Raw genomic sequence first — 15,672 nt, 5'->3', positions numbered from 1 at the left:
ATCTATCTATCTATCTATCTATCTATCTATCTATCTATCTATCTATCTATCTATCTATCTATCTATCTATCTATCTATCTATCTATCTATCTATCTATCTATCTATCTATCTGTCTGTCTGTCTGTCTGTCTGTCTGTCTGTCTGTCTGTCTGTCTGTCTGTCTGTCTGTCTGTCTGTCTGTCTGTCTGTCTGTCTGTCTGTCTGTCTGTCTGTCTGTCTGTCTGTCTGTCTGTCTGTCTGTCTGTCTGTCTGTCTGTCTGTCTGTCTGTCTGTCTGTCTGTCTGTCTGTCTGTCTGTCTGTCTGTCTGTCTGTCTGTTTGTGTGACACCAGCTATTCTGACCTCAACTCCTTTCATATTAACTAACTCTATAATCCTAAATAGACTGTCCTACACCCTGCATTCAGTTTGTCTAAAGTCAGCGTGAGGGTTAAACACAGACCTTGTGTGATGAGCGTGACAGGTGCACTGTGACACAAGCTTACACTTCCTTTCTTTCAGCCCTTTGTTTCTTTGGCTTCCTGCCTCATGATAGGTCATGTTCATTTTTTTTTCACCATTACATTAATGAGCACCATTCACCACCTCATTCTTATTCAGTTTAGTTCTTTTCCCCTTTTTTATACTTCTTGCGTCATGAATAAGTAAATACGGTATTTGGTTTCTCTCAAGTTAATTATTTAAACGATAGTGATACAGGACTCAGTCCTCCTGGTGTGCGGAAAGAGAGCACCAGCCCGTGTGTCAGTCCGTTTCCAAGCAACCGATGAGTATAGTCAGGCATCAGTAACATTCTAATGATGCCGCACATGAAGACGGAGAGTCATTTGCCCATAAAAAAAATGCTATCTGCTATTGTTGTCGGGAAATTTGTCTGTGAATTTTACGCATGCATTATTGAAGCCTTAGAGATGTTTTGGCTTGTTTACGCTCTTTCAACTGCTGTAAAACAACATTCCACAGCCAGGTGTAGCACGATCCAAGTTGAGGTGAAAATAAAACTAGCTAACAGGGCCGGTTTGAGTTAGTTTATCTGTAGAAATTCAATAAGGCCTGAGACTCGAAGGCAATCAATGACTGAATAAATGATTATTTGTAGACTATGGAGTCCTGAGTGTAATAGGGAGTTGTATTGATTTGTTCTATTGATTCAAATCTCATCTGCATCAGTAAGAAGCTGGTTAGTTAACAGCGGGCAAATATACACAGGCTGTTTTAACTTAAACATCTTTCATTTACATATTTTTATAAACTGATTAAATATTAAGAAAGAAAGAAATAAAGAGAAAAAGAAAGAAAGAAAGAAATATAATCGCTGGACTCAAGGATTCATGACTTAACCATCAGACAAGGACACTGATTCGCTGTGGGTGACACTGGCACCTGGCAGAAACCATTATTAATGACCAAGGAAATTCACCCTCGAGCCAGGCGTTAATTATATATAGAAATAGAGGTAGCGAGTGAAAGCGAGACAGGAGGGGGTGGCCTGAGAGCTTGGTTGTGGGTGATTGCCACATTTCATGAATTCTCATGATCGGTCTCTTCTCTGATGGGGTGAAAAAGCTGCGTAGTTGAATTGGTCGTGAATCCAATTGCAATACCCACAGAGTTCTCTGAAAACATCCCCCGACTGCGTGATCAAATTTGCGGTGTCATGTTCGTGAATGAGATGCCCTTGCTCTGTGTCTTGCATTACTTCCCCAAAGAAACGAGGGAGAAATTAAAATCCGTAAGTAAATAGATGTTGATGAAAGACACAAAGCAAATTGAGTCCCTGAAATTAAAATGAAATTCAGCGCCTCCTTTAATCTGTTCGCACTCCCCCGTCGCCCTTTACCGTAGGAGGATCTCCTCTCTCGTAAATAACATCTTCGTACCCCACTCGCTTTGTGTGTTCTTCTCGTCTATTGATTTTTCGTCCGGGTTCCGGTTGTCAGGTGCAGAGAGGGTCCCTTTAGCGGGGGCAAATGTTTCTGACAGCTCCAGAGGCTGTGCACCGTCGTCCACTCACCGCCGTCTGGATGCATTGCCAGGGTGATTTATAAAAAGGCCACTTCCTGAACTCTTGAACACCTCTTGACAAAAGAAAGATTCTGCCTCCATCTCAAAATCCAGTTGTATATGCTCTAAATTGTTTAATAAAATAAATGCATTTGTCCTAGATCAGACCTTTTTGCATTCACAGAAAAGTGAATGCAAAACATACCTCACCTCCATTCATTAAAAAAAAGAAAAAAAAAAGTCATAATATTTTACATTCAAAATTGAACTAAATTGGACCATATGGACTTCAAAATCAGAAGCGCCATTCATTAAAATTATGAAGCTTGGAAGAGCCAGGATATTTATTAATATAACTCTGATTGTGTTTGTCTGAAAAAAGATAGTCATATACACCTGGGATAGCTTGAGGGTGAGTAAATCATGGGGTAATTTTTATTTTTGGGTGAACTATCCCTTTAACATTACATATAATTAAATAATATTAAATTGTGTTAAATAATGAAATTATTTAATAATTAAATTTTTTATTATTTAAATATTTTTAATATTTATGTAGAATTATTTAGTAATAATTTATTGTATAATAATTATTATTTAATAATTATTTATTTAATAAATAAAAAAATTCCAACCTCTGTTTTTCTTCTGCTTCATCATGAACAGTGTTCAGGGAACCTTACACGGTTCGCGTGGCGGACCAAAGGTCCATGCGGGGCAACGTGGCCGTCTTCAAGTGCCTCATCCCCTCTGCTGTGCAGGAGTACGTCAGTGTGGTGTCCTGGGAGAAGGACACAGTCTCCATCATCCCAGGTAAGACATTCCTCACACTGTTGGGCTGTTGAAAGTAACTGCTGATTTGAAATCTGTTATGTTTTCGTACATTTTGGACATGCAACAAATCGTAAATGTGTACAAGAAGGTTTGTTGCAACTGTGATTTTGTGTCAGTTTGTTTTATTTGTTTCCTGTTATTCAAAGGGCAATAAGGTCATTATGGTTTCAATGTGTGGAGAACAATGGATGTTATTTGGGAGTCCATATAGGGTCAGGCGTCATAACCTTAGGCATGTGTAAACATTGTCAAGCACAGATTTTAGTATATTTAAATCCATTCCACACAATGCTGCAGATTTCTCTCTGAAATTGAGCACAGAAAATGCCACATAAGACCATAGATTCCATATGGTCTGGGTTAAAAAATGTATGGAAAGCCAGCAATTCAGAAGTTGTGTGAAAATATGAAATAAATGGATCCACTTTGCACTATTCTGTGGATTGTACATTTAATTTAGTATTATATTTTTAAATGTATTATACTGCATATAATTTAATTCCTAAAAGGTTTGTGACCTTCTTATTAGCTGCATAAGGATGTTTGTGTGTAAAAACAAACAAAACAAAAAAAGACAATCACAATATAGAAAGAACACATGGAATGTTTTGAAATTAGAATGTATATCCACTCATTCATATATCATTATGTTTGTAGTTCATCACTGAGGTGAAAAAAAAAAAAAAAAAATCTGCAAAAATAAGTACAGTAGGCATAATTTCCGAAATAGATTTTACTACTGTACTATTAAGATTTTCTTTTGTCTTTTTTCATTGTACATTAATCTGATATGTTTAATTGAAAAATGAAATCCCCTCTCCTTGAGTTTAGCCTGGCTGGGAGACCCTCATATTCTGAATATGGTCTTGGGCAACCCTGCTAATCAGTCCTAATTCATTTTGGCCTTTCTTAATGTCTCCCATTTTGTCTGGATGGAGTAGACACTGAAAAATAGGACAGTTCAACAAAATGGAGCTGAATAACAACATGTAATGCCCTGTACTGTCAGCACGAATGATTTTCACTCATTTCCAATATTGTCTAACATGGTATGCGTGCAGCATCACACAACAATTTTTATAGGGGTGATGTTCGGAGGTTTGTCTGAGTAATAGGGTTGCGAATTTAGCCTAATTTAAGCTATGAGTCAGTATGACCAAATATTTTCAGACCAAATGTTGGTTTGTAGTTATTGATAATCATATTTTGCAAAATTTACAGGATTAAAGTGTTAGAATTTGGACCTCAATTTCAGTGTATTTTTTGTATTATTTTCTATTGTAATATTTTAGCTTTTTTTTTTTTTAATTTTAGTTTAAATTTCAGTCATTTAGTTATGTGCTTGTCTTTTTTATTACTTTGTTTTTTAATATTTCCATATAGCTTTAATTTATTTTAATTTCAGTTTCAGTTTTAGTGATTTTAGTAACTCAAAGGGGTTATATGTAGAATTCAGAAACCGTTGTTATTAGCCACACCGGTGGCCGTTAAGTGAACTGCAGCCAGCAATTTATTACTCGTGCTCGCACTCGTGCACACGGAAATGTTGGAAATACCTTTGCAGCGAACATCCCGACCCCGCCCGACTGCTGAGAGACGACATTTAGATGAATGTAAATATATGCTGCGCACTTTCCCCTCAATAATAAAATAAACACAACAAAATGACAGCGGTGAGAAAACAGCAGTTAAGAAACATCTGATTCATAGCTATGCGGATATGTTTGCACGAGCTCTGCGATTCATGTTGAAAGATGAGGTAAATTAAAATGACACTGTTAGGATCATTTTGATTATAAAGTATATTTCAGGCTATAGACTATATATTTCTGGCTATGAGACTATGAAACATTGACAATACAGTACAGAATGGCTCTTCTGGCATTATCCTGAATATTGTATAAGCATTCATTTCATGTGTCATTGAACGGAAGAGAGGCTTTCAAGAGTGCACATAACCATCCTTTGGATTTCCATTCATATAACAATCAGTCTGCTTTTATAGACAACCTAAGAAGTTGCGGAAGGTCTTGTTTTTAAAGTTTCATTACAATCTGCTCACACATTGGCAATACAAAAAGCAATTAATACATGAACATTCTTACATATAGCCCCTTTAAAGTCCACATGAAATCAAAATGGACCCTATTTGTTTAGCACATTACTAGTCTTAATAAGTGTCATAATAATCATTAGTCAAAATGTGAAAAATGGCATTCCTTTCCTGGACCGCTAACCACTGCAAACCCCTGCAAACACCTTATTTTTTTAATGTAATGTTTATATTTTATTTTAATTTAGGTATTTAGACCTCTATAACTCACACCCCATGTATGTGTGTTTGTTTGTGTGAAAAATCCAGTCTGAAAGTGGACAAAAGCTTTCCTACTTTATCAAATTTACTCCAAAGGCAGCAAAATGATTCTGCCAAGAGTGCTTTGTGTGTGTGTTCAAACAAGGTAGCGGTTTTCTTGAGTAGCGGACTTCCTAGCTCAAGTGGCAGAGTGTGTGTGTACGTTTGTGTGAACCCTGGCCTTGTAGTTGATTGGAAAATCAATAGGTGCAGCTTACACCAGCCAAGTCAGATGGAATCAGCGACTAGAGTCTCTCTCTTTGCTCAGTTCATCTTTCTCAATGGAGGTGTGCGTCTCCCTGTCCTTCACACTGGAGCGCTCATTGATCCGCTTTAGCCGTTGTGTCAATGTGTATCAGTATAAGGGGTCCAGAGGTTTCCAGCAAGTATTGATTGATTACATGCTCGGATTCCCCTCTCTCTTGTCACAGATGTGGACGTGTGAGTGGTCATCCACGAGACACAGGGGATTGTGGGAAAACGTCCTTCGGGATGTACACCATGGCGGAGTGTGTGTGTGTTTGTGTGATCCCAGGGCAGCGCTTTTGTTGTTTTCTCCTCTATCTGTTGTGTGGCATTGTTGCTGCTGACCGTGACTTCCAGCTTAATTGATTAACCAGTTGCTTTAATAGATTAACAGAAGGTCACACTTCCAGCTCTAGCAAACTGACTCTGACACTCTTTGCTCAAAGATTACCCAGTGCATCAATCGAGCTAAAAAATTCTAATGATCTTCTACAACATGAGCAAATAAGCTAACTTTTGGCCCATTGGTTTATCTTGATAAACGTAACAGATTTTAGTTATGTGGTGGAATAAAGGGAGGCTGCTTGAAAGGCCTCTCTTTTTCAATATAATGAAAGTGAATGTTTTCTAGTGTTGTCAAGCTTAAAACGTATTTTTAAAAATATCATAAATGTGGTCTATATGATGTGGGCACTATATTTAGGGTCTTCTGAATGCACATGAAAGCTATATATGAGCAACAGACCAAATTTAAAGTGTTATTTACTGAAAAAGTTTTGATGTCATTGATGTCACTGAGAGCTAGATGGAGAGGAAGATTTGTAGGCCTAAATTCAATCTTAATGAAAATGAAATAATGATATTGAGCGAACGCTTTCCACACATAGTATACGTTCATCAAATGCTTTTGCTTCAAATCCGCTAAATCTCAGCATCAGCCCATTCAGAAATGGCGGTTCTTTGGCAGACACCGCTAAACACCGCTAAACACCGCAAAAAAAAAAAAAAAAATTTATATATTTATATATATATATATATATATATATGTGACCCTGGACCACAAAACCGGTCATAAGTTGCACGGGTATATTTGTAGTAATAGCCAACAATGCATTGTATGGGTCAAAATGATTGATTTTTCTTTTATGCCAAAATTCATTAGGATATTAAGTAAAGATCATATTCCATGAAGATATTTTGTACATTTCCTACTGCAAATATATCAAAAATGTATTTTGTGAGTGGATATGCATTGCTAAGGACTTCATGGACAACCTTTAAAGGCAATTTCTCAATATTTCAATTTTTTTTGCACCCTCAGATTCCAGATTTTCAAATAGTCGTATCTCTGCCAAATCAAACCATACATCAATTGAAAGCTCATTTATTCAGCGTTCAGACGATATATAAATCTCAGTTTTAAAAAAAAAATGAGCCTTGTGAGTGATTTTGTGGTCCAGGGTCACAGCAAAAATTATATTTCTATTTCAAATAAATGCTTTTCTTTAGAATTTTCTATTAATCAAAGAATCATGAGAAAAAATGTATCACAGTGTCCACAAAAATATTAAGCAGCACAAGTGTTTCTGAAGGATCATGTGACACTGTGATCATGAAAACTGGAGAAATGACTGCTGAAGATTCAGCTTTGCCATTACAGGAATAAATACATTTTAAATATATTTAAATAGAAAAGTAATATTTCACAATGCTATTAAATCAAATAAATGCAGCCTTGGTTAGCATAGGACACTTCTTTCAAAACCATAAAAAAAGAAAAAAAATCTTACCAACCCCAAACTTTTAAATTTTATATATAAGAATCTGAGAAAATGAAATCCGACACAAACCCCATGGGGCTCAGATCAGGTACTAGAGCTTTATTGGAGAGCTTTTGGTTAAGTGTAGCACTGTGTTGCCATGGCAAATGTTCAAAAGAAAGAAAAACTGGTAATACGATGGTACATTTTATTAATGGTGTAATAGCGGTAGCATTCACTTGTGTGTGTAGGAGGGCCGGAGTGAGAGTATGTGTATGTGTGTGTAAAGCAGTAAGCTGATTTCTGCTGTGTGACTCATGTTTAAGATGGCAAGATGTGTAAGAGGATCAGAGAGAGCAGTGAGGAGTTAGAGCAGGATTTACAGGTTCAATTACACTGCCTGTCATTAGTCTACCCTTGTTTTAGCTGAGGGGAAAAAAACCCAACACATTTTCCTCACCCTCTCAATTTGGCCTTTCCATTGTCTTCTATTGTTCCTAAATAAAGCAAATTATTATTATTACAGACTAATCCTAAACTAAACCCTGACCTTTAAGTAAAATGTGAACTTGGTGTTCATAATAATTTCTTGTATTATGTTCAACATGTCATTTTGAGCTGCAACAGTTGCAGAAATTACACACTTTTACTTTTGACCCTAAAATACAACTGGCATACATAGACCTGAAAAAAGAACTCTCATTATGATTCATTTTTCTTCCCTTTAAGAATGTCCTCAAAAGGAGTCTTTTTTTTCATTTTCTGCAATTGTGTCCTCAAAAGCTGACACGTACAGTAATGTGTGATTGATCTTGGGGTCTCCCTCCACCTCAGCCCTTTTTGAATATGTCATTTAGCCATTTTTCTCCAAATCTATTCCCCACCCCTCTGTTGATGACGCTGGGATGAGGCTCATAACATCCAGGCAATTCCCTGTGTGAATTTAATGAAATGCAAAAAAAAGATGGAGGGATGCTAAATTATTGATCTGAAATGGAAAAGAAATAAAGAAATAAGCACGTCAGCATGTGCGATGTGGAATCATTATGCTGATAGGACTATTTATATGAAGGGCGAGGAAAAACTGCATCTTGTTTGCAGTAAATCTCAAATAGTGGTGCAGTTTGTGAGCGTGAACGTGTATGTGTGTGGCTGTAGTTCTACATCAGCCTGACACTTCAAGGAAAACCAAGCAAAACTGAAATAATGGACAAAAAAAAAAATCTTTTTTTTACTGATAAAATATCTTTTAGCAGTAAAATGAAGTCCGGTCTCGCTTCCTACTCGGTACACTGTTAGCAGTGCTGTCTCACTCAATATACTTTTCCTTTACAATCCAATAAAAACCCCAGACACATTGCTGATCTAAAATAATCCAGCGCTCAACTTTCAGTCGCCCCCTTGTCCTCCATTTGTTCCTCTTTTATAGTTCTCCATTAGTTTAACATCATTGGTGTATTCCAGTAGCAGATATTTTCCACATTAACACTACATTTCCATGCATACACTATTAAACTCTATGAGTGACAGAAAGTGACCATGCTGCTGCTCTCTCATATGTCAATATTTGACTACCTGATAAATCCTAGACTGTAGCACCTAGATACATATACACAAACTGTGAGAGAATGACTAATCCAGTGAATATAAAAGAAGGTGAATATTTTAATATCCAAGTTTTAATATAATGAAATTGAATGAGGAGTTGGTCTGTCAATTAGGAACTGTCAATGTGCCTGAAGCTGAATACAAATGATACTGCAGTGGCTGTTACTGACTATTTAAATGTAGCGGCTTTGAGTCTTGTGTTTCAAATCCAATGTTGCTGGAAGTGATGATTCTCTCTGACCAATCAGTGATCTGCAGTGTTTACACGTCACATTTAGTATCGGTACATCTCACGTGTCTAGAACCAGCCCGGTAATGGCACTTTTCCACTGCATGGTACAGTTCGGTACGGCTCGGTACGGCTTGCTTAAATAGTACCACCTCGGTTGAGGTTACCGATGCTAAATGTGACGCGTAAACACTGCAGATTACTGATTGGTCAGAGAGAATCATCACTACCAGCAACATTGGATTTGAAACACGAGACACCAAACCCACTAGATTTATATAGTCAGTAACAGCCACCGCAGTATCATTTGTGACCCTGGACCACAAAACCAGTCATAAGTCGCACGGGTATATTTGTAGCATAGCCAACAATACATTGTATGGGTTAAAATGATAAATTTTTCTTTTATTTCAAAAATAAATAGGATATAAAGTAAAGATCAGGTTCCATGAAGATATTTTGTAAATTTCCTACCGTAAATGTATTTTTGTAAGTGGATATGCATTGTTTAGGACATCTTTAAAGGCGATTTTCCCAATATTTCGATTTTTTTTGCACCCTCAGATTCCAGAATTTCAAATAGTCATATCTCTGCCAGATATTGACCTATCCTAACAAACAGTACATCAATGGAAATATTATTTATTCAGCTTTCAGATGATGTATACATCTAAATTAAAAAAAAAGTAACCTTATGACTGGTTTTGTGGTCCATGGTCACATTTGTTCGCACTACTTTTTTTAAACGACTTGCTTTAATCGACCGTCGCACGCAACTTGAAAGAAGAAATGTTTGTATCATGGTCAGTAGACGAGGTGCAGATTCGTTAGTAGCTGAGGAGCAGATCCACAGCAGTAAAGGCGGCGCAAGTATATCAGTCTATAATCCCACCCACTTTGAAGCGGTACTAAACTGCAGTGGAAAAGCAAACCGAAAGTAAAGTGAGCCGAGCCGAGTCATACCACGCAGTGATAAAGCGCCATAAGAGTATCATAAAAGTAGTCTGTATGTGCCATATATTCCAAATCTTTTGAAGTCATTTGATAGCTTTGTGTGAGAAGCAGACTGAAACTGATAATCTGACTGATGATTGAATCAGTGATTTGAACTTGAATGAATCTTTCAGACCAAAACTGGATCAGCAGGAGTTTTTAAAATAATTACTATATCTATGTGTCAAGATTTTCAGTGAATAAAAATTTAAAGGGTTAGTTTACTAAAAATTCTGTCATCAGTTACTCACCCTGTGTCGTTCTAAACCAGTAAGAATTCATTACATTCATATTGATAAAATTTATGATCTCTTTATGAACTTTTTGAAGCGTCAAAGTTTTGGTTGACTTTCAATGGAGGGACAGAATGTACTAGAATTTCTCAGGTTTCATTAAATATATCTATATTTGTGTTTTGAAGATGAACAAAATGATTTAAACTAACCCTTTATATTTTGGTCTTTTCTTTACACAAAGGTATCATATGACTTCTGAAGGTTATGAATATTGCATATGACTATTCTACAGACTACTTTTGTGGTGCTTTTTTGTCATCTTTTGGGACATTTTTGGGGTTTTAGACAACATGAGGGCGATTAATAGATCATTTTTGGATGACCTACAGTATCCCTTTAAAGTGTCCTTTTTTACCACCGGTGTCAATTTGTCTGTAATAGTGTGAAATGTATGCACCAGTGTGTGTAAGAGTTTTCATCAAGCAGTTCTGTTCAGATCGTTCTCCTTTTCTGTAAGCCCAAAACAGTGTGAGTTTTATCTTATCTCCATAGCAACGAGTATGAAACGACGGTCGGAATGAGGAAGGTGTGAGGATGCATCGCAGTGTGATGTTTTTTTTTTGTTTTTTTTTTATTAGCGTACCACCATGGCGCCACACACATATACAGGCCAGTGCTTTCACAGTTATGCGCATGCCACAAACACATTCCGAATGGCTGACAGATTCCTGCTGAGAGGGGCATAAACTCCAACCTGGACAGACTTCCTTGAACCAAACACTTCTACAGAGAAAGCTCAGAGGAAAAACACTGAATGAGAGAGCAGATTCAGAGGAGGAAGTCAGTAGATTCGTGTTCAGGTTGTTAAGACGCTTCCAGATTTATACATTTATGGTACACTGTAAAAAAATAAAATTCTGTAGTTTTTACAAAATAAATTTGGCAGCTGTGGTTGCCAGAATAATTTTGTAAAAAATACAGAAACTGTAAATACATTTACAGAACAAACTGTTGATTTTAAAGTATAAAACTGAAATTTACAAACAAGAAAATTTGAATGTAAACCAGTAAATTGAACAATGCACACTTTACCTTTAACATACATTGACAACCACCATAATAATGCAGATGTTAAAAGATAAGAATACATGAAGAATCAGAGTTCATCACAAATAGCTTTTCTACGAGCTGAAGTATATACTAAGAGTCATTCATGCAAACGCAAAACACCATCATGGTAACCCACTTCTATAATGCAATAAGCATTCATTGAACAACAGAAGATGTAACATAAAATCCTAATATACATAACAGATAACAAAAAATATTAAGAAACATGATTTTTTAAACAAAATACTTTCAGATGTGGAGTGTCAAACAAGGAATTGTAGGAATATCAGTTTACAGTTTTTGACTGTAAATTATACATTGATTTCTTTTTTACTGTGAAAATTACATAAAATGTCTGGTTAGAGCTTTTACAGTTTTTCCCTGTATGTACGGGAACTTATTGTTAACCTATTAACACATTTTTTCCCATAGCGCTTTTACAATATCTTACCATTAAAATCACATTCATTTTTGACAACAATGTACTTAAAACTGAAAAGTTTTTCTTTTGTGTTTTTCACGTACAGACGACAACATTGTCAAAATGATCCCTGATCACTCGGATCTGAGAAAACTATTAAAAACGCTGTATTATACATGCCAGGCCAGTAGTTGGCGATATCACTTTGTAAAGAAACACTATGAGCCTATAGACTGAGGTCAAATTTGCATTTTTGTAGTTTACACAGAGATGATAATGGTATCGGTTTCAAAAACTTGCACTTTGAAACCTGTTTTCAAACACTTGTGTTTTCAGGCCCCCAAAACGTTGTTGATGTGTAAATAAACGGCCAAAACAGAAAAAGTGTTCCTTGTTAAGTTGAAAACTGTGCCGTGTAAATAGCCCCTTTATATGTGTTCATTTACGCTAGCACTGCTTTACACCAGTGCTATTTTAGGTTTATTATTTATATATTATTATAGTATTTATTAACATTTTGAATTATTAGCTCTTATTTTTAATTTTCTGTTTCTATATAGCTTTTTATTTATTTAATTTTTTTTTCAGTTTTTGTATTTTAGTACTTCAGCTTATTTATTTTACTTAGTTGGTCAGGAAACATTTATAATTTTATTTATTTATTTATTTTATTTATTTATTTTTTAATCATCTCATTTTTTTTTCAGCTTATTTCAATAACCAAATATTTTTAATACTAAATCTAAAACTAAGTTTTGTTTTACTTTTAGTTAATAACTACTCTGCATTACACCCAAACATACTTGTCATAAGTATGTAAGACATAATTTGTCATTTAACTTAACCTAATTTTCTTCTTAAATATCTTAATTTTTTTTTCATAGAACTTAAAAGAAGACGTTTAGCAGAATGTTCACACTGCTCTTATCCCATTCAATTAAATGGCGGTTGAGCTACAAAAATGAACTCTACTATTAAAGTGATCCATATGACTTATGCACTATATCACAAGAAATCATACAAAATGCTTTATAGCACTTTCTGAAACTTGACAGCCCAAGTACGCATTCAATTTCAGTGTATAGAAAAGTTTAAAGCTCTATTTAAAATTAGACCTGCCAGTGATGGTAAGGTTTGGTCACATTGTTCCAGAGGAACCCGTTAATGAACAATCGTCACCTCATGTGCATGTATTCTAGTGTGTAGTGTGTGCCTGTAAATTGTTCATGTAATGTGTGTTTGTGGGCGGGAGAGAGCAGTTGGTCATGTCCTAACATGCCCCTCACGCGTCACGAGTTACAATAATACACACACACTCATACATTATGGAATAGCTTTATACAAATTGTCCTCTAAAGTGGGACTGAAAAATAAATCAATAATCTGAGCAGTGAATGGAGTGTATGGGTTTTTATTTGGATGTGCTGAAGGAGCGTGTGACGGATGAGGGAAGAGGTCACTGAACTCCAGTGGGGACTCCATTCGCTCGCTGAAGAGGAATTACACCATACTGATTTGACTGGACGTTTCCGTCCTACAGTGCATTTCTCCAGTCACATTTCTTTAGTCACTGTTCAGATACACAGATTTGTTTGACCTTTTTGCCACTTTTTATTCATTTTATTTACACAGTATTCATAGTACTACAGTGGATTTTTGGACATGGCATAGTGGTAATACCATAATTTTGGACATTTGTCATTGCAATATCATATTTTTCTTTGTATCATCTTGAGTACAATGCATATTCATGGCATATGAATATTGTAATCATTCAGTACCATGTTATTAGTCCGCAGCTCACCCATTCACACCAAGAAAAATAACTATAACAATGACTACATTTGGACCATATTGTTCTGTTTATTCTAAGCGCGTTGCAGTTTTGTCGTCTGCCGCTTTAAATGCTTGAGCTTTTTAAAGTGAAAAGGATTCTGATTGGCTTTTATCGTTCATCAACTGGAGGAAAAAAAATCATTGTAAAAGTGATTCCAACGATATTATTTCTCTATGCCATAGTTGTGGTTTGGACTCTAATATATTTTTATATTTAGAATGATTTTTATACCTATATCTTTGTCATTATTGTTATAGTTATCGTCATTGGTGTAAACGGGCCTTTAAAACTATTATCCATAAAATATCATTGTGTTTTAATATTATGATTTATTTGAATGATTTTTTTTAACCTATTCATATTTAATATTCATTGTAGCAGACAAATAATATTATGAATGAAAGATTGAATGAATGAAAATGTATGTACAATCTCATTTCAAAGTTCAGACAACTTAATATATTCTCTATTTTAATGCAACTGAGAAGCTTATAAACTTCGAAGCCAAGACTTAATCAGTGAGAATGAATGAATAAATTAATAAATTAATGAAGTTGCATGTATAAATGTATAAATTTGACTGAACTCTGAAATTTTGTTGTACATAAAGTGTATTTTTACACTTAATTAAATTGATTAATCGTGATTCATTACATCTAACATAAAAGTTTGTTTATATAATGTGTGTATACACACACACACACACATATATAGATGTACTGTATAATACATATAAATACGCACACATAATATATAAACACACTTTTATGTTAGATGTGATTAATCACGATTAATCGATTAATCGCGATTACGATTAATCGTGATTAATTGCATCTAACAGCACTAATTATTATTTTTAGCAGTAGCATTTTAAATTTATGTACAATAGCATTTCAGAGTTTAGTCAAATTAATACATTTTGTGGGGATGCAGCTCAAAAAAATGGACAAACTAAAAGGCCTAGACTTGATCAGCAAACAAGTATGCATGTGAAAATACATCCTGATTTGCTTATAAATGTACTAGTAAAATGCCTCAATGAATTGCAGTGAGACTCAGCTGATCACACAAAGGCCTCTGTGTCTGCCAGCTACAGCCATTTTCTACCAATCTGCATATTCAGACCCTAGAATCTCTACAGCGGGAGAGAGAGGTGAAGATGGAGAGCTGCTCTGTGAGCGTTAGTAATCAGCGCTCTCTTTAGTGGAGCGTGCCTCCACTCCAGCTGCTCCCTCAAACAACCACACCATTTTCTCTCTCTCTCTGTCTCTGTCTCAGGGTTAGAGAATGAGTGACAATATTCCCTCAGAAAGTGGCACAACAAAAATAAAGAAGGAAGGGACAAAGTAATACACAGAAAAAGAGGCAGGTGCTGAATTATGCAGACAGTGAAAGAGTGATGAAAGCTGTGGTTGGGCCGGACAGATGGACAGAGAGAGAAAGAGGTGTGCGCTTTTAAGCCCAGAGTCGCCACAGCCTCTGGGGAAAGGAGGGCTGAGGGCCATGTGTCCGCCCATTAAAGACGCCCTATCTTTTCCTTATTTATTTATTCCAGTCTCTGTATCTCCATTAAAGAGCAAGGTGCTAAAGGGAAGAAGCTGTAGAGGCATCCTACCTGCTGTGTGTGTGTATTTGTGTGAGTGTATGCGTGTGTGTACAAGGGGAGATGAGGGAAATGGAGGCGTTTACTTATTGATGTGTGTTTACAGGGGCAGTGGTGGTTTGAGCAGAGGGTTGGAGGACTGGGCTTGTTTATTCACAACCGTGTTTGGATGTTTTACAGGGAGAGCAGGTGCAAAGCATCGCTGCATGTTTAAGAAGAGACACCACCATCCCTTTGCCCACAGAGAGAGAGAAAGAGGAAGAGACATTGAGTTAAACATTAAAACATGCCATAGATAGATAGATAGATAGATAGATAGATAGATAGATAGATAGATAGATAGATAGATAGATAGATAGATAGATAGATAGATAGATAGATAGATAGATAGATAGATAGATAGATAGATAGATAGATAGATAGATGCGAAGGAGATAG

At 35.9% G+C, this 15,672-nt stretch overlaps 1 protein-coding gene across 5 annotated transcripts in view; it reads left to right on the top strand.

Annotated features, from left to right (window-relative positions):
- The first annotated feature begins 2,699 nt into the window (after positions 1-2,699).
- dscaml1 (Down syndrome cell adhesion molecule like 1) overlaps positions 2,700-15,672 on the top strand; it is a 113,473-nt gene continuing 100,500 nt past the window's right edge. For all 5 annotated transcript variants that reach the window (XM_067364873.1, XM_067364872.1, XM_067364871.1 and 2 more), the window contains exon 1: positions 2,700-2,817. In XM_067364873.1, coding sequence (XP_067220974.1) covers positions 2,715-2,817 — 103 coding nt within the window. In that variant the 5' untranslated portion in view covers positions 2,700-2,714. The remainder of the gene's footprint in view (positions 2,818-15,672) is intronic.

Source organism: Chanodichthys erythropterus, chromosome 17 (genome assembly GCF_024489055.1).
Source record: "Chanodichthys erythropterus isolate Z2021 chromosome 17, ASM2448905v1, whole genome shotgun sequence".
NCBI classification, from domain to species: domain Eukaryota; kingdom Metazoa; phylum Chordata; class Actinopteri; order Cypriniformes; family Xenocyprididae; genus Chanodichthys; species Chanodichthys erythropterus.
Note: the sequence above shows the minus strand (reverse complement) of the source record. Positions and strands in the feature narration are given on the sequence as shown.